The sequence below is a fragment of the Tetrao urogallus genome (assembly GCF_951394365.1).
Source record: "Tetrao urogallus genome assembly, chromosome: 1".
NCBI classification, from domain to species: domain Eukaryota; kingdom Metazoa; phylum Chordata; class Aves; order Galliformes; family Phasianidae; genus Tetrao; species Tetrao urogallus.
In genome coordinates, this window is record NC_136813.1 from 134,716,276 (window position 1) to 134,736,182 (window position 19,907).

At 42.5% G+C, this 19,907-nt stretch overlaps 1 protein-coding gene across 1 annotated transcript in view; it reads right to left on the minus strand.

Annotated features, from left to right (window-relative positions):
• Positions 1-19,907, minus strand: part of TMTC1 (transmembrane O-mannosyltransferase targeting cadherins 1) — a gene marked incomplete at both ends in the record, with an annotated part of 147,349 nt that overhangs the window by 80,201 nt on the left and 47,241 nt on the right. Inside the window, 2 exons of the mRNA XM_079549549.1 lie at positions 5,720-5,823; positions 7,107-7,188. Of these exons, the coding sequence (XP_079405675.1) occupies positions 5,720-5,823; positions 7,107-7,188 (186 nt within the window). The remainder of the gene's footprint in view (positions 1-5,719; positions 5,824-7,106; positions 7,189-19,907) is intronic.

Here is a 19,907-nt window from a genome sequence, read left to right on the forward strand (position 1 = left end):
TGATCCAGTCTCAGGTTGTTTCAAACTCTTTGGCTGAATCTGAAAAACGTTAAAATTCTTCAAAAGGAAAGACTTTCAAAGAGCTTGCACATATCCTTTAGAACCTGAGCCTGCTGTGAGGGTCGGAGTACTGGAAAACCTGGGACAGATCTCATGATCTCACTCTAGTTTTCCTCTCCAAGAACAAAACATGTTTTACCTACACGAGTTGATGGCCTCTGCTTCAGCTGCACTCCCTTCTTTCCAAACACCTGCTTCCAGTAAGGAGGGGACTGTGGTGGAACTGAAGCATCAGGGAGTGCCATGGCCCACTATGATGCCTCTCCAGCTGACTTTCAGAGCAGCACTATCTACACCTGGGTTTGTTCCTTAAATCAAGAAAACTAAGAGAAATGATGAAATCTTTCACATGGCTCTGAGAAGGCAGGTTCCTCTCGGAGTTTAATGTTATTGTAGGTTGTCATTTGCTTTGTAACATCATCTTCTAGATAAATGTCAACTTCTAGCTATAGATGCCCATGTCGAATGCAGGGGAGTTGGACTAAATGGCCTTAAAAGATCCCCTGGAACTCAAACATTTTTGTGGTTCAATTCTATGATTCTCTTCTTTGTTTCGCTGCAGGCCCTGAATTCTGGGTGCCTATCAATACTGCATGTATTATGCTGAAGATGTCAAGTACCTTTGGGCACACAGAAAAAAACCGACAGAACAGGCAGACCTTTTCCACTCAGGAAGCATGTGAAAACCTGGCTAATTAAAGGCTGATACATTGCAGGGGTCTGTTTGAATGCCAGCTCCTAGCCCGAGGTTAGTGCAAATTGCATACCAGAGGAGTTGCTACACTTTATTGCCTCGGCAGAGTGGCTGGCACTGGGACCTACATCCCCAGCACAGGTCTGCCGCACACCTCTCTGTAGTTCATTCCTGTGGATGTTTCAGCTGTGATGATTACACACCTTGCTCAGAAAACAGTCACAGGCCTGTATGTAAAGGCGTATGTGCCAGTTTTTATGTATTCCTTCAGCTTTCTATGGGACTGAATTCTCATTTATCTGTTTGAAATGCAGAAATGCATAAAGCTAGCTTAAAGAGTTCAACCACAGGACAATGCTATCTCAAGGCAGAAATGCATTAACTATTTAATGCAGCAACACAAACAAGTCTACTTTATGACCACAGTGAGGAGCCAAGGAACATCACAAGGCAAATGCCAGAAGCTGTTAATATAACTTGAGCTATCTCCCAGAGATATAGTTTGAAAGAAACACATTTACTTAGTCTGAAATTACTAGCAAGATTCAGTATTTCACACACCTTAAGACATGCTGTACAATGGACGTTCTTCCTTGTCTTACCATGGTGTTAGTAACACAATCTGTTTATTCAAAGGCCTCCTACTTCTTTCCTCCTCAAGAATAGCAGAATAAATAGACGTGCTAAATGTCTGAAGCATGACAGCTCACCACTCAGTGCCCTGCTAACACTCCAGTTGCACTCCAGTACACTGTTTGCACAAAGCTGGGTAGCTCTCCAAGCCTTTCTAATTGCATTCTTTTTCAACTTACATCTAACTCAAGCAAGAATGGCGGAAGAGATGTATGGAATTGTTTTCTTTATTCAACGGCTTTCCCATAGCAGATTCTGGGATGGCAAGTCACAGTGAATGAAAGTCTGTGTTCTTTAGATTAGGTCACTTGAGAAGCTACTTCCCTTCTGTAGCGGTGGACAGGCTGTAATGGCAGCACTTAGGAGTAACAGGATTCCTAACACCTTCATTTCTACTTCAGCTGAGAGAGGGAGTGATGGACAGATTTTTCTTCATATCACCTTTGCCAAGCAACATACTGGAGAACAGAGAATGCAGCTTTCATTTATCTCGGTATTTGTCAGTATTACAAAATCCAGTACCTTGCAGCAATGGAAGCATTCATATTTTGACTTTCAAAGCACTTATTTGAATCCCCACTGATATGTAATTGTAATGATGGTAATCTAGTGAACATACTGAACAGGTTTTTTTTAAGACTGAAAGCTGTCACTATTTCACACTGTTTCTTCTTCCAAAGGTTGAATCAGTTCTCTTTTCTCTACACTGTTCAAGATTGGAGATAGGTTATCCAGAATATATGGTCATTTTCCAGGGCCAAACTGGACTGCAACAAAGTTCTGCTCAAAACAGGATCCTCTCACCAATAGTGACCAAAAATTAATGCCCAGCAAAACATACAAAAAAAGCACAAGGAGATACTTTTCCCCAATTTCTAGATACCAAGATGTCCCCAGGTTAGATGAGGTTTCTGCATATTTAATAGCCTGCTTGTCTGTTTTGTATGTGGTTGTATTTTTGTTTTTCCTTAAGACTTGGTGAATCTCTCTTTGAGCCCACGTAAGCATTCAGCACACATATTATGTTCTGTGGAAACAGCTCCCCAACTCAATTACCTGTTGCAAACCACCTCCTTGGCCTATTTTGAACCGATTTTCTTCTCCTCTCTATTTCATATACAGTATTTTCTTCATGCTCACCTACTCTGTACATTCACAGACATAGAATCATAGAATCACATGGTTATTTGAGTTGGAAGGGACCTTAAAGGGCACCTAGTATACCGCCCTGCAGTGAACAGGGACACCCACAAGTGGATCAGGTTGCTCAGAGCCCCATCCAGCCTGGCCTTGGGTGTCTGCAGAGTTGGGGCATCCACCACCTCTCTCGGCAACCTGCAAAAACTGGGCAACCTGGGCAACTGTAAAAACTTCTTCCTCATATCCAGTCTAAATCTGCCCTCTTCTAGCTTGAAACCATTTCCCCTTGTCCTATCACCACAGACTCTGCTAAAGAGTCTGCCCCCTTCTTTCTTATAGACCCGTTTAGATACTGAAAGGACACTCTTAGCTCTCCCTGGAGCCTTCTCTTCTCTAGGCTGAACAGCCTCAACTCTCTCAGCCTGTCCTTGAGGGAGGGTGTTCCATCCCCGGGGATCACTTTTGTGGCCCTCCTCTGGATGTGCTCCAACAAGTCCACATCTCTCTTGCAATGAGGACTCTACACCTGCACTCAGTACTCCAGGTGAGGTCTCAGAGTACTCTACTCTACTGCAGAGTAGAAGGGCAGGATCACCTCCCCTGCTCTGCTGGCCCTTCTTTGGATGCAGCCTGAGATATGGTTGCCCTTCCTCACACCCTCAGTCATGTAATTGATATTACAAGCACTGTAACGGCTGGCAAAATCTGACCTCATTAGCCAATGGTTTTTCAAACTCAACCATAGCTTATGCCCAGCCCTAATCTTTGCCACCCTCCAATAACCCTTGGCAGCCTTGGGACAAATCCACCTGCACAGCAAAATAGCTGACACAGAAGCCTTGCAAGAGTTAACAATCCTCCTTTGGGTTTATCTTATGTCAGGCAAGACCTCAACTCCAGATCCAATTTCATGCATTTCACAATGACTGCCACATATTTCTAAACTACTAGTTTGTTTTTTTCCCATTTTTTAATCCATTTGTTGATATCAGCCTTCCTCCTAGCTCCACAGATTTGGCAAAGTCTTAAAATAACTAACCTGCTGAATACCATAACATTTACCCTGGCAAGGCATGCACAGTAACCACATTTCCAGCTCAGAGCAAATAAAGACTTTTGCTTTCAAATAGAAACTAATGACTGCTTTAAAACCTCACGTAAGCTTCTCACACCAACTTCTCATAACCTACTGCTTCAGGTGTCCACAACAGGAGCGTGAACTGCTCAGCAGTTTCTCCAACACTGGACCATAACAAAAATCTCTCCTATGTGACAGGACATCCACCAGCTGGCCAGATGACCATGCATACCAACAGCTACCTGGATCCTGAGTATTCACTCACTCTGACTGGTCTTGAAAGCCCCTTGTAAAGCTTCCACCTGCTTTACAAAAAATTTGCCACCCTCGTTGTCCAGAAACATATTCTATAGTTCCATCCAGACTTTAGGGTTGGTAGTATTTCAGCAGAGAAAATTAGAAAGCCATAGAACAGCTGCCAGATGGGCTTGCAAAAGGAAGGAGTTTTCTGCGTGGAAAGCATAGGCCTCTGAGTAAGTTGGCTAAAATGAGAGGTAGCATCAACCTCAGCAGATGTGGAAGATCCAGGCTAACTGTGAGGTTTTAAAATCCCTTCAGAGAAGCAGTAATAGTCTTCCCTTGGAAGAGCTTCTGTCATGACTTTTCATGATGTGTGGAGCAGACAGGTGTTGCTGGACTGCATGTGAGGCCAGGGAGGAGCTCAGCCAGCAGCCTTCTCATAGTCCTTCAAGAGGCTGTCAAAAAATCCACAGCACAGATGGCAAAAATAGGCACTGTTTTATACCCCCAGAAGCTTAGCTTTGGGATTTAAAAACCTTCCCCTGTCATTATAAGATGAAAAGAGACAAACACATAAAAGACATCTGCAGCACAAAATAAGTAATTGGAGTCAGCCCAGGATCACTTAGGACGTTATGACTCCCACCCTAGCAGAAACATATCAAAAAGGGACAACACCAAATCCTTCATGCTGTGCTGCACAGTCTGGTATTAATGACCCTGCCAGAAATACTGTGAACAGATCAGAGCTTTCCAAATCAGACAATGTTCCTCCTGGAAGCACTTTTAGCCTTGATGGTAATAGAAGCTGTTGTCACATTATCATAAAGGTCTCCCAAATGAGATCCAGCCTGACTCTGCAGCAGATGCTGAATAAGAATTTCTTGATCTTAACTGGTGGCTCAGCTGAAATTCTGCTGCTGGAATTAAGAGCCACTGAGGTCAGAAAATGACACTGGAGGACCACTCCCATTTCATGTGGAACATCAGGAATTTCCTCCAGAAGCCTCCAAAGCATCTTTCCCCTGTTTAGTAGCAAACCAGAACAATCAGTTATGCAGGTGGTCCTGCCTTAAGAGGAAGTCAACTTCCTAGTACCTTCTTGGAGCACTGGTCTGGCTAGTTCTGGAAGGAAGAGCCATATCACAGCAGCCACTTCCCTGATGGTCAGAACCAGAGGGATGCTGCACCTTAAACTAACAATACACCAGATCCCAGGCAAGGAAAAGGTCATTTTTGCTTTTAAGTATATGTTTAAGTATAATAATTAAGTATAATATTTATGTTTAAGAATTTATGTATCATTTGAAAAATAGAAATAAAATAACAGAAGTTTGTTAACACACGTTTTTAATACCCACAGCAACTCATCCTGTGCTGAAGCTAAGAATGTGCACTAGAAGGTGCATATATGCCTTTATAGATGCCAGTAGGATCCTGACTTCCACTTTCACAGTCCTGATCAGCCACTCATATTTCACCAACAGGGGCCGTCATGCCCCTCCATATGAACTTCAGTTGATGCCAAAATGGAACGCTTACACCCCATACCTAGGGAGCAGCCAGTTTGAATGCTGAAGCCTCAGTCACTGGGCTTCCCAATCCCATGCTCAGACACTTGAATGACATTTTGCGCTTTGCATAAAAATAAGCCCAGAGCTTTCAGTAAGAAAGGATGTAACATAATTTAACAGGAACTAGAGCGTGTTTTGGGGTTCTGATTGTTTTCTATTTTAGACAGAGCAATAAGGAGAAGCAATTAAGGCAACAAAACAAGTCTTCTCATTTACCATCTGTAATATATTTTAGTGCAAAGAAAAAATAATGTCATGACTACAGTTTTGCAAACTTTTGTTTGATTAATTTTGTTGTACCTCGTCAGCAAATAGGGTGAAAATGAAGCTGGATTGTCCTGTTCTGAAAACATTGGCATGGATCCTCCCATTATCCAGAGACGGAAATACAAAATGAGAATCACCTTCAAAGAAGAACATCTAGGTTAGTAATGTGCTGCTAAATATTTGTTTTGATAGTTCTCTTGGCTCTATGCTGTACTTAGAAGACAGTCAGCTCAGCTGTTGAGGCAAAATTCAATTTTCTCATCCTGTGCAGGTGGCAAAATTCAGCTCTGAGTTATGTTCACCTTCCTGAGCATCTGAGGCTGCTAGGCAGGGGAAGAGTTGTCCAGGCCCTGCGTGACTGAGGGGCAAAATGTTCCTGTCTAAGACAGTCGAGCCCACTCTGGCTTCCCAGTCCAGTGCAATCCCCAGCTCTATTGCCCCCCACTTCCAGCCCAGCAGCCACCACATCCATGCACACCGCAGGCTGCTGCAGTGCAGAGCCTAGCAGCACAAAAACTTGCAGAGTAAGGGAAGAGCACTAATCTTCTGGGCATCAGCTAGAAGGCTATGAATATGCATATGTTGAATGTAGCAGCTCTCAGCATATTGCCTGGTCCTCCACGCCCCTGCTCACATGCGCATTACTGAGAGGAATCAGCTTATCACAGCTTCCCACAACAAAGGCAGAATTTCAAAGGACAAATTCATCACCCTGTTGTGGCTCAGTCTTAGTGGAGGTTAGCCACTGACCTCTAACTAAATACAGAGGAGAATACAGGACTCATATCTTAAAAGCTATTATTATTCACTCATGCTGGCACCGGTCTAAGGACAAACTCCACCTATGTTTTTCATGCTGTGTAATCCTAATCTTCGGAAGGACTTCTGTGGTTTGGCATTTCACCACCTCTCTGGGAGCCACTTGTCACTGCAGGACATGCAGGGGGATTTGGCTCCTCAAGAAGCACAAGGAATTGTACACCCAGCGGATCTGCATGGTGGTGGTGGGTTTCTCCCCAGCAACAAGTCAAGTGCTGCTTGGAGCACACCAAGAACAAGGTATTTGCAGGCAGAGCTGTTCTGGCGACCAACCAAGCCCTGCTATGAAACTAAAAGCATGCCATAAAAGTCATGACTTTCCACTCAGCCCAGCACCACCAATTCCTCCGTAGTTAGGGCAGGAAAGGTTTACAGATGATTATGTAATTGTAATGGCAACCCCTATAAATTAAAAGAAAATCTGAACCAAAAACACAATAATAGTTTTGTTTGTGCCCAGCTGAAGTTTTCTAGACCATTTTCCAACACTGACTTTGCTTAACATCCACCACCTCAGCTTTCTGACTCTTTTGGGACACTACCACACAGTGCTCATTCTTGTCACAAACAGAAACACATGGTCAAGTCCATTCGTACTTACATAGCTTATTACCAGAGCAGCTCTCTTCAAAAAAGGTCTTGCAGTGTACAAGAAATTCTCATTGTTATTTGCAGTCAGGTAGCTGAAATATAAGGAAATAAATAATTTTTAAATACTCTGAAACAGTAACTTATTTTTCAAACTGGAAGAAAGTTATGCTTTATTTTAACCACCCTCAAATACCTTGCTGTAACAAGACCCCTTCTATACTTCAAAGCCCTTTCAAGGTTAGAATTACAATTGTAAAACAGAAGTTACTTGAAATAATACAAGCCCTAAGACACCGAAGTTTCCCCCACAAATTCTGTGGAGTTTTTTTGCTTTTTGACTTGTTTTCTGTATGTTTATTTGTTTTTAAATCATCAGTTAACTCCTTAATCCCCAGAAAAACCCACATGTCACACTGAGACTGCTGTGTTCAGTCTCCCAAAGGAATGTATCAACACAACAATTCAATTTCAGTCTACAATTAAAATGCAAAACCTCCTTGCTCCCAGCTCCCTGCTCAGTCTCTAGAGATGGGAAAAACTGTCCAGTAGAACTGAACTTAGAATAAGTTTTTGTATTTTAAGGGTATTCTGCACACTTGCTTCATTACTGACAAGTCTACTGACAAGGTGTTATGATAATTAACTGCGCAGAGGCAAACACACGGGTGGTTTATTGTCCTAGGAGTGCTCATGAAAACCTTTCTGTTTCTCAATGAATAAAATTAAGCTCTATCTGGAGCTTAAGCTACATATTTATTTTACTGTAGGGTAGAAGCACTTGTCCAATTCCAGGGAGTCCTCTTAATGTAACAAATGGTGCCATCCCTAAGACATTAATTCAATGAGAATTCCATTTCTACAGAACCTGATAGAGTTTTTGTCACTGTAATAAAGCATTGAGAAACAGAAAGAAATACAGAAGAGATACGAATATTTTAAGCAGAGAGGAACTAGAAAACTATTGGAAATCTGACAGATAATTTTAAGAAGTTATAAATAAGAAGTAAACAAAATAAATTCAGAGCCAAAACATTTTTGGGTTCTTCTGCATAACAAATCAGTACCAGGATACTCTATTTAAATGATTTACAGAAATTACAGAATGAATCAACACCTGCACACAAGTTAGTTTTCCAAGCATGACAGCATCATACATTTTTCCCGCGAACATCCAGCACATAAACTGCATCTTATTTCCTTCCCAAATTCCTCAGCACAATTTATCATCTGACTGCTTCCACCCTTCAAGTCTCAGAGGAAAAAAAAACAAGACTACAGCATTTCCTAATGCTGGTAGGAGTCATTAATATCTGGCTTTTTGTTCAAATATTCTATAGTAGGAAGCTTGCAATCCTGGTCACCACGGAAGGATGGAGAAAAAAAACTGCATTACAGACAAAAGCAATAGCGACAAAGCCAGCAAGAAACAGTCAGCATTTAACATCCAGAAGGACATCTGGGTGCCTTCTAGAAAATAACCAATCTTCAGAAAACTTTCCCTAAGTATCATGTCTAAAACTAAACTAAAACCAACCACACATTGCAAAGAAAGTCAAATGACTTTGCATCTTTGGCGACTACTTACTTAGAAATGTTGACATTTAAGCACAGAATCTGACTTAAATGTCAGATGAATCTTCAAGGGCTGAACTCTGCGAAGTGCAAAGTTTTTTGAGCTCCCACTGATTTTAATCAGGCTCCAGTAAGTACAAGTGAGATGAAACTAAGTCTCCAGCTTTCCTTCTCTGTGAAAGGTCAGGCTGGCCTTCAAGTGTTCACCATGGCCCTGCTCCAAAACCCACCACAGCCGAAGGGAATGGCTCTCAGTGACTTTAATAGCATTTGGATCAAATCCTGGTCTTTTGTTCCCCATTGGAACCCTTTATGAAGTGTAACCCCCTTGTGATTTGCAGCAAGAATAGAAGTGTTAGGTTGCATTTTGTTTGTATTTTTTTATAGGTGGAGGGAGGTGAGACTCTATTAATCACACGGCCTGACTGTTTTCATTATGAAGAACCTGTTTTCACTTGCTTGAAGTTTTAACTAGCTGTAACACTTTGGGCAGAGATTTTCCACTACAAATATTTGCTTTAGGTGGAATTATTCTGAAAAAAGAGCAGCCAGATCAGTTCAGCTTCCTTTTTCTGACACTCCAGTTAGAGACAGAGGAACACTTTTATTGGTGTTAAGAAGTTTGCCAACTTTGTCCTCAAGAAACCGTATTACCTCACACCAGCAACTTGAAACTGGCAAAGCTGCCATCACCTCCGGGCCGCATGCTCACCGCCCACATCCGGGCAAGCTACAGGGAGCATGCAGACCCCACCACTTTGCACATGCAGGGCAGGGATCTGAGACTTAAGATAATATTTCCCTGTATACTCTTTCATCTTTGGCAGTACAGTGAAGCAATGGTCAACTCTTCATACCTTAGTTCTCACAGAATCACAGAATCGTTTTGAGTTGGAAGGGACCCATAAAGGCCATCTGGTCCAACTCTCCTGCGGTGAAGGGGGACACTCACAGCTAGATTAGGATGCTCAGAGCCCCATCCGGCCTGACCTTTTTCTCTGCCTGTAAATAACTAAAATGATGCCTGAAACTCACACCTTCCTAGCAGCAAGTATAACACCACACCACACAAGCTACCAAACAGTTCTAAGGCATGAGTTTATCTACAAGTCAAAGTAAATCTGAAGCACTCCACAGAATTAAAGGCAGATCCTGTGGTAGCTCTGGCCACTGCCAGGATTTCAGATCAGGCCTTCAGAAAATCTTGAGTCTTCTCACCATTTGTGTTTGTGGAGCAATAATGGCAAGAAAAAAGAAAATAAGAAGAATTCTTTACATAGGCACTATCTGCAAATCACCACGCTGCACTGAAGAACAATGAACTGCAACACAGTAGGAAACAGAGTAAAAAAGGAGGAATGGGTGAAGCAAGAGCTTTCAGAGAGTCCAGAACTTTTTTATCTGTCCTCCAAATCTTTTTACTGCTTTGATTATAAAATGTTTCTTTCCGTGACAGTCCAACCAAGAAGCAAAAAGTTCATTTTCAGAAAGCTGCCATCCTGAAGTCTACCTGGAAACCATGACAGAGAACACTGCTCAGAGTTCGGTATCCAAGCTGTCTTCCCATTAAATCAACTTGCACAAGCGACATAAACATATGATTTCCCTCAATTAATCAGTGTTCTACAAAATCCATGTGGCTTTCCAGAGCACCTCATCCAATCTTCAGGTTGGATATTAGGAAAAATTTATCCTCCAAAAGAATGCTGCTGATGCATTGGAACAGGCTGCCCATGGAAGTGGTGGACTCATCAACCCTGGAGGTGTCCAAGAAACATGTGGACACAGCACTGAGGAACACAGTTAGCTGGGCATGGTGCAGATGTGTTGGCAGTTGGACTAGATGATCTTAGAGGTCTTTTCCAATCTTTATGATTCTGTGGTTCCACAACTATGGAGCTTACTTTTTGGTTCAGGAAAGTTAACTAGGAAAACATCTCACGTCTGGTGTGAGTGAAGAAAAATACACGTTAGTGCATCAAAATCAAATGAACTGCAAATGACACCTGGAAGTTTGCTAAATGTTAGCAACACAGAGAATGTGCAACATAGGCATGTGAAATCTAGATGTGTCTGCAAGCTGCAAATCATACTGAGCTTTGCTCAGACAGCCTTAGGATCAGCCAAAGCTCTTGATTTTGTCCTTAAGTAGGAAAATCAAAGAAATCACTCTTACGAAAGCTTAACTGTTTTATACCTGGTTATAATAGCTGCCTTGAATAAAGTCATTTACAGGTCAGATTTCTGTGCATTTGCACACCACACAAGGCTGCCAAATATCCCACTGTTAATGGGAGCCACTCCCTATCACCTGCTCCACCCAACCATTGTAACGTGGCTCCCGATGCCAAAACACACACACACACATTTCCACATGAGAGCAGGCGTGGGATGTCTGTAGGAAAAACTGTATGGACGGTAGCCCCACGCAGCAAAATACTACCACCAGAACATAAAACAAGGTAAACATTTCAAGATGTGGGTCTCTCAGATTTTCATGATGAAAAGGTGGAGTTAGAGCAGGAAGTTCGTACCATCGGGTTTACAGAATGGCGAGAAACAAGCACGCTTGGACAGAGGTTCTACCTCTGCTTTGTGCCAGCTTTCCCACAAAGCAGAACAGCATGTAATTGGCTACTTGCTATCTTTTAAAAGCCTTTCAGGAACACTCCCTAAAGCAACTAGAATCACAACAAACAGTAAATCCAAAAAGCGCTTAATAACGCAGGAACCTCTTTTGCACAGTTTGAACAAAGGCCAAGACAGCTCTCTGGCAGCTCCGGCTTCCTGAAAAGCACAGCTCATCCTGAAACCAATTACATCATCAGAGCACTCGGAGAGCTCATAATTGAAGACAGCAGAGTAGGTGGCCTAGTAAAACTCAATACCGTGCAGTTTACAGAAATGTAAACTTTCCTCGTACCAGATGGACCTCGTGTTAATCAAAACAAACTTTGCTAAGAAGCAGACAGCTTTTTAATTTGCTTTTACTGCTGAAGGCACCCAGAGTTTACAGACGAGAGTGGGACAGCTTCTCAGCTGCAGCTAATTGCCGTGACATGGAGATATCACAAACCGCTATCAGCAACACATTTATCCCACAGTGTAGCTGACTCAGTGTCAGTGTAAAACAAACTCTTGTGTTCTCTTTGAAAGCTTTCTCAAGGAAAAGAAGCGAACAAATGTAAGTACGATGGATGCTCCTCACTGGGGACATCTAAAAGACCAAGATAATGACACAGTACAACGGCTCTACGGTATTCCGAGAGCTTGTTTTGGGCAGGTCCCTCAGCTGTGAGAAGATTGTTGCTCCCACCTCCATCCTCCCCAGAAAGCAGATCTAACAGCAACCAACAGCATTTTGAACCAACACTTTGGGAACCTCTGTGTTCGGGAAAACGTTTGAAGGATAAGTATAAAAGCAAGGCTGTTATCTTAATCTTAATTCCTGATGATAAGAGCAAGATACCTCTAATCAAGGCATTTTTCAACGCAGAAGGGGTTGCTTTAAGTGAATGCTGAAGCTTCAGATCATTGGTAGATTCACATCTAGTCAGTAAGACAAACTCCCCTTCTGACATGGCAGAAGTTTTACAGGATTCAGATTCTGTCTGTCTTTACCATTTCTACTTAGAGATGACTTCATTCCAGTCTGCCCAGCCAGCCACATCTTAGGTTACAGAAGGAGCTTTTCAGCTTAGGTTGGCCTATATTTCTCCTTTGGGAGGACCATCAAGGGGCAACTATATGTGATAGTCCAGTCAGAAAACAGGAGTGCAAATCTGTCATGGAATAAAAAATACAAACGAAAAAGAAAAAACAATCTATTTCAAACATGTCTGGATTTTTCACTTCCTTAAAATACCTGTCAATGCAGGGAAATATCAGTCACAGCTACAACTTTTGCAAGTGAAAAGAAAGAAAAGCACTTCTGCTTCCCTTTTTATGAGAAGTCTCAACATTCCCTGCAGTGCAGTGCAGGAGCAGTATCCCTGCTCCTTGTCTCCCTGGAGAGCCTTAAACCCCAGCTACTACTACCCACGCAGACCCAGATGCATAAACACACACAAGGAGAAGCAGTTTTACAGACTTTAAATGCCATGGAAAGATTTTATGAAAGTCACAACTGCTTCAACTCATTTGCACTGATAATGGAATATACACTTCAAGTAAGTTTTCAGTTATGAGCATAAGTTTGGAATTCTTTATTTGATACCCAGAGCAAAACAGAGCAGGGCACAACCACATTGGCATAATATAGCTGAGAAGGTGGCCCCACGCGTGGCCTTTTTCTGCTGTTACGCTAATGTACCTCTTTCTTTTTGGGGTGAAAATGGAGGGAGAAATCTAGGAGAAAGAGGGAAAGGGAGAGGGAAAGGCATAGTAGTGGTACAGGGAGAGAAAATAAAAAGAAGGAAGATTGCAAAACAACCTTAACTGATCAAAGATGTAACCAAGATGAAAAAGGACTTCCCCTCATACCAGACATTCCACTGACGCGACAAGGAGACAAGGTGGAGCAGGGCTAGCATGAAAAATAAGACCTCACCAAAGCACAACCACCTTCCACCAGATCTCAGGAAACCAAAGCACTATGCCTGCCATTTAAAACTTTCATTGATTTCAGCCATTTTAATTCCTCTGTGTCTCACACACAAAGCCTTGAAATCCACCACTAGATGCCATATCCCGCGTCCTAGGCCAGCTGAAGTCCAGTATAGAGATATTCACGTAACTGCTTTAGAAGCAGCACTGACAACAGAATCTAGGCTTTAGCTGCTCCATGTGCTTAGCTACAAACCCCTATTTTTCTTCTGCTTGTTCTTTTGACAAGCTTTATTCATTCAGGCTGAAAGTTTTCCATTCCAGGCGTTTGTGTCAAGCTGAATTTATTTTCTTCCCTGAAGGTCTCAGGTAAAACAGACCATTTCTGAAAGAACAATTAGAAAGAAAAATCATTGCTTTGCCCATATCGACAAATCATGTAACCATTTTGTGGAGAAAACTTCTGTGGTTGTGTACTTTGGAGCAGGGTCTTGTCATTTAGCAAGAGAAACTGCAGAGATGTTCCTGCTGTTGCTTTCAGCAACAACTCACTCTGCTTCTGGGAACATGACAAGCCACTAGGGGGAAAAAAAAAATCTCTATCTGCATTGCTTAGGAGAGATAGAGACTTTTATCAGTTCACCTGGTTCTCTAGCCCTAGGAGGCTCAAAGGAGACCTTGTTGCTCCCTTCAACGACCTGAAAGGAGGCTATAGCGAGATGGGGGTCAGCCTGTTCTCCTAGATAACAGAGATAGGAGGAGAGGTAACAGCCTTAAATTGCACCAGGGCAGGTTCAGGTTGGATGTTAGGAAACACTTTTTCTCCCAAAAGAGTAATGATGCATTGAAACAGGCTGCCCAGGGGGTGGTAGAGTCACCATCCCTGCAAGTGTTCGAGAACCGTGTGGATGTGGCACTGAGGGACATGGTCAGTGGGCATGGTGGGGATGGGCTGGGGTTATCTTAACGGTCCTGTGATTTTAACACAACTCAGCAGGAACAGCATCACTCTCCTTGCAATTGCTCCTGCAAAGCAACTGATATTCAAGCATCTCCCTGGCACTGCCTGTGCCCAGCGTGGAGGAGACAACCTGCTTGGATGTAGAGAACTGAACGTATGCAGATGAGTAAGAGGCTGCATTTGAGTATTAAAAAGATGAGAGGGGATAAAGAAGAAAGAAGGCAAAGGAGGCATGAGGAGGAATGAGTACAGAAGGAGGACTGCTCAGCCTGGAAAAAAGAAGGTCCAGAGAGATCTGAGAGAGGCCTTTCTGTATCTAAAGGGGTCTGTTAGAAAAAATGGACGAACTCTTTAGCAGAGTCTGTGGTGATAGGACAAAGGGTTTCAAACTAAAGAGGGAAGATGTAGATTGGATATAAGGAAGAAATTTTTACAGTCAGGGTGGTGAGGCACTTGCACAGGTTGCCCACAGAGGTGGAGGAGTGTTCCCCATCCCTGGAAACACTCAAGGTCAGGGGCTCTGAACAACCTGATCTACCTGGATGTTCCTGTTCATTGTAGGTGAGTTGGACCAGATGGCTTTTAAGCATCCCTTCCAACTCAAATGACTCCATGATTCTGTGAGGAGAACTGAAGAGAAAGGAAGAAAAGCACAGAGATACAGGGAGACACTCAGACCTCTGCTTTTGTAAGAGATCCAGCGGCAGTATCCAAGGAACCTGCTGCCACTCAATTTGTCTTGTCCCCAGTGAGCACTGAGGATCTGAGCCGTGACATGAGCAGCGGGAGCAGCCTGTCTCCCCAGTGCAGCACTGCTTCAGGAAGCAGCTGTGCTTTCAGCTAACCAACCTAGCACGAGCAGATGGCCTGAAAACACAGAGGACAGCCAGGATTCCTGCAGAACGACTGCTACCTCTGCGTCTCTGCAGAAAGCTGGCAGCTTGTGTATACAGGCTGCCCCAAAACACAGCACAGCACAAGAGCTGGGCTCATGGGCTTGGTAACAGGGCTGCATGGAAACCCACTGTGTGCTGTATGGAGTGTGTGGGCTGCGAGGTAGCTAAAACAGGATCCCTAATCACAAAAAAATGCCTTTAATGGGAAAAAGGAGGAGGTTATCCTCCAGTCATGCATGAGTCTCCATTACTGCGAGTGGAAATTATGGAGGTGTCCCTGGGAAGCAAGTGTCCTAGTAAACATTTACAAACAAACCATAAAAGATGTGGAGGCCTGCCGCATTGCTTTGATGCTCTCCATAAAGCATTTCATGTCAATAAACACAAACTTTGGTCCAAGTAGTCTGCTGAGCTACAGAAGGAACCCTGGTGGCTTGAAATTGTGCATGTGCAATTAGGAAACTAAGGCTCTTGCTTCTTGCTGCTGTCTTTGTCTGGAATCCCAGTAAGTAAACCTAATAAATTAAAGCAAAAGGCTTCAACAGAGCAGAAGAGAAGAAACAAACCCTTTCCATCAGTAAACCACAGCAGAGAAAGGGCACAGAAATCAATGTCTGTCAGAGGAAAGATGCAGCAAATTGTATATACTACTGCTAACTACAGCAAGCTATCCCAGCTTCAAATGAAATGCCAGAAAAAATCAAGAGAGAAAGGAAAAAATGTTTACAAAATAAAAATCAGACGACACCATGCAGGCAGCCAACCCCAGAACACAGAGTGTGGAGACTCAGTGAGCAACCCTGGGCAGGGATGGATGTGTGCCAGGAACTGCAAAGAGCTCTCCCTGAGAAAATGCTCAGCACCTCCTCATCTGCTCATCAGCCCTAAACAAAGTGACATGCACTGATTGTAAGTGTAAGGGTAGGTAAAGTTCATCTGGTCCCAAGCCTCAGAGCTCCCGAAGCAGCTCTTTAAGGAATGTCAATAACTCACTGGTACAGCTAAAGAGTTTGATTTGAGCAAGGAGGGGAAGACAGCAAAGTTTTATAGCTGAGTCTGCTCTCAATCAGGTTGAATGCTTGATGTTTTTTTTTTAAATACATTTGCTGAAATTAGTTATATTTTTCAAATTATCATTTGGAGTCAGCACAAACGGGAAATTTTTACACTGCTTTGAGAAGCAGATAAATGTTCTGAGCATTTCTGGTAAATCAAGTAAGCCTGTAAATAAAACCTTTTGTTTTGGAACGAGACTTGGGCAGAATTTGAAAAGAAATATGGGGAGACAATAAACGGACCCCCCTTCTAAATATAGCCTGAAAAGTGTTGTTTTCTTTCATAACGTATTTGTTCTGAGATTTCTTTATCACTTCCACAATTTACTTGTAATCCAGAAACTGCCTGTCAAGTTCAATTCAAATGCACATTTTTCACTTAGTTGGAGAAAGGGGTGGAAAAAAACCACATATCTTCAGTTTGAGTCCTTCATACTGAGATAAGATGGAAAGAGGAGCAGTTATCACGCTGCTGTGGTCATGCAGAGACTGGAGATTTTCAGGACAGTAAACCAGAGAGTATTCTGAAGAGTCCATCAGCCTGAATGTTCAATAGTCAATTAATGGAAATCTGCTTATATGTGCTATTAGATGAAGACCAATAAAGCCTACATGGATTCCCCTGAAGATTCTCTGTCAATTACAAGGGATTATAAGCTAATCGTTTACACTGAGAACTCTCCCAGATACCTATGATGGAATGGAAAGGGGTGGTCCATGCTTGGATCCAGACCTTCTGTCACCAGACATCAGTGGAGGAGTCACTAAATTCAGCTGCACTAATCTGCAAGCAGAAGCTCTGCATGTGTTCCACAAACTTTTCCTTCAAAATGAAACCCATGTACCAGCAACTCACAGAACAGTTCTCTGGACGTCACTGACAAATACTTCAGGAAGAGGATATTTCCTTTCTGGAAAATTCCTAATCTGACATTTTGATCTAGCGTGTCCCTTTGCTTCCGTCAGCTTAAATAAAGTAATCCACGAGTATGTCAAGCCATCTCTAAATACAAAATAAATGGTAAAAAAAAAAAAAAAAAGCAACTTCCTCGCTCTCCTCTTGTTAGGAAACCGTCTGTTATTTTTAACAACCTCAAGAATAGCTTGTTCTTTTTAAATATGAATGACACAAGTCTGTTAGCAATATAGAGAAGAAGAAAAATAACATTCTTCAGAGATGGTATCCTTGCAGTGAAACTTTTTGATGTTCGCAATCAAATGCAACTCAATGCCAAAGTTATACAGCAACACAGAAAGAATCTGAAAGAAAACAATTCAAAAATTGGCAGCAAATGACTGTTTTTGTCAGAAGCCCTGTAAGTAAATTGTGCCTGTGTTATTACTGTTGGCATGAAATACCAAACAATGTACTTCCAGCAACTTTCATCTCTGTCGCTTTTCCACTCCATCATCTACACACAAATCCTTAAATTCTTCAAATTAAAAATGGACCCACTCTTTCATCACAGACACTCATGGCTCTATTCTGATATGGTTCATTTGTAAAAAGTACAAATTAAACTCCGCAATAACTAGTAAAGATTAGTGCCTTGCTTTAAATGGATTTTCTTTGCAAAGCCCTCTTTCTATCTCATCTAAACAGATAATAAATGGTAAAAGCCAAAAGCACATCAATAAAAGAATAATTCTGAAACTTGGCAGAATTAGAAAAAAATAATTATATTTTATCCTATTCTGACCGCAACTCAGTCTCATCTACTGCCAGAAAAATGAGACCACAAATATCCCAGCCGTCTGTAAGTCACTAAGATAATCTCTTTGAACTGCACTGGCAACTTCCAAAAATAAGTAACAGCAAGAAAACTACACCATTTTGTAGTCTCCTTCTGCCACAAAAGTGGGCTTTCATTCTGATATTTAAAAACTTGGCTCACATGGAAGATCCTGCATAGTTGCTCACAAGAAAGCTATCGGGATGTTGCACTCAGCCAAAAATATGAGCAGCTTCTGCCTTGGGGAGTTTGCAACAGCCTGTAATGCATATCCAGCCACATCAAACTTTCATAGGATGGGACAGGAGCTGACACTCAGTAATACTCAGCTGTGTATTTATACGGATGACCAAACATTCCCATGTAATTGATGGCTTCTCCTTCCCAGAAACCTAAGGAGAGAAGGTATGTTGTCTGTTTGGCTCGAGGCAAATGTGTGAAAATGTATAATGAAGTTTGCTCATGGCCTCTGATGTCACCAATGTCCGGGCGGCTCAGGTAGGCCACAGCCAAGATCACTTTAACAAGAACATCTTGTAACAAAAATCCCGTCATAGTCCCCCAGTGCAACACATCTCCATTCTGCCCAAGGGTTGCCCACTTTGGCATCACACCCACCCCCAAAAAGCCAACCAAAAGGAGACAGCAATGCTTGCCTCTACAAGGCATGACACTGGCAGTATTTTCAAAGGCTAGGACTTGGCTCGGGAGCTCCTGCCGGGTGGCTTAGCCACACAGAGGGGCTGACTGAGCCCAAACACTAAAGTACAGCCACTGAGGGTGCAGGCAGACAGGACCCTGGTGGGAGAAAGCAGGCTGGCACAGGCAAGGAGAAGAAGGCTCACATCATGAGAGAAGTGCTGGGTGCCTCAGAGGATACTCTTGTGGTCTGTGATTGTCCAGACAAACACCAGTGGTGGGATCTCATAAAAAATGGTGCTGATGTCCAGACAAAATGACACAGAGGTTGAAGGAGAGCCTTTGTCATGGTGCTTGGCCAAAGAGGACACGCAGCCAGTAAAAGCCAAGGCAGGCTGTGGTGTAGGTGTTGCCATCATGTCAGCTTGCTGCCTGGCCAGTGGAGATGGAGTGGGATGGGATGGAGGTTTTGGATAAGAGGCCAGCAGGAAGGGCGTTGAGTGCTGAGGCGGGAGAGTGGTTGGAGTCCTGTCGCAGCAGCCTCTTGGGACAACTGCTACTCACAAACAAGGACACAGCCAGAAACTCATCCTCAAATGCTATCACAAGAGTCACCATGGAAAAATGGAGGCATATCCTCTACTTCTCAGCTTGGCATCAGGCCTGATCCAGCTAAAACAGGAGAACTGGAATTCCCACATTCACTGGTAAAGAACTCCCAGGATGAGCAATTCGGTAACAAAGCTGATACCAAGATTCTTACATAGATTTGCTCACAGGAAACACACATTTTCATTAACTGCCTCTTTTTCTCTTCTTGTTACTCTTTGATATTTGCAGTGCATATGTTTGAACCTATTATTAAGCACAATAAATAGGTCCTCATTGAATAATTAAGAAAGAAGTATCAGCAAGCGTGAGTAATATTGCCAGCCACAACTGAGGACAGAAAGCTGCCATTATTTCTGTATTTGAGTTATTGATTAAATGTAATATCCGTAAAGCAGCAATCAGAATTGCTATTTCACAACCATTCCCAGAGAAACAAAGGCTTGTTCCAAGTGCCAATCACATATAATCTTGTGGTTAAAATGCAATTAAACGAGTAAAGCACTCAACATACCCACAAGCTAAACAAAAACAAATCACAGAAATCTGAACTGTAGAGCAAAAACAAAGGCAATATTTTAAAGCATAAGTCAAAATGAAGTGTCAAGACAGGCTGTTGCTTATAAGCCATTCTAAAAACTGTCAAATTACATCTATTATCAACACAAAGGAAAAGGGGTCTTTTTACAAAATATATCACAGTAGGAAAAGTCTCATGAAATAGTAATGCTTTACTTACTCCAAAATACTCTTTCTTTTTTTTTTTTCTTCTTTTTTATATTGCCTTGTTTACTTTTGAAG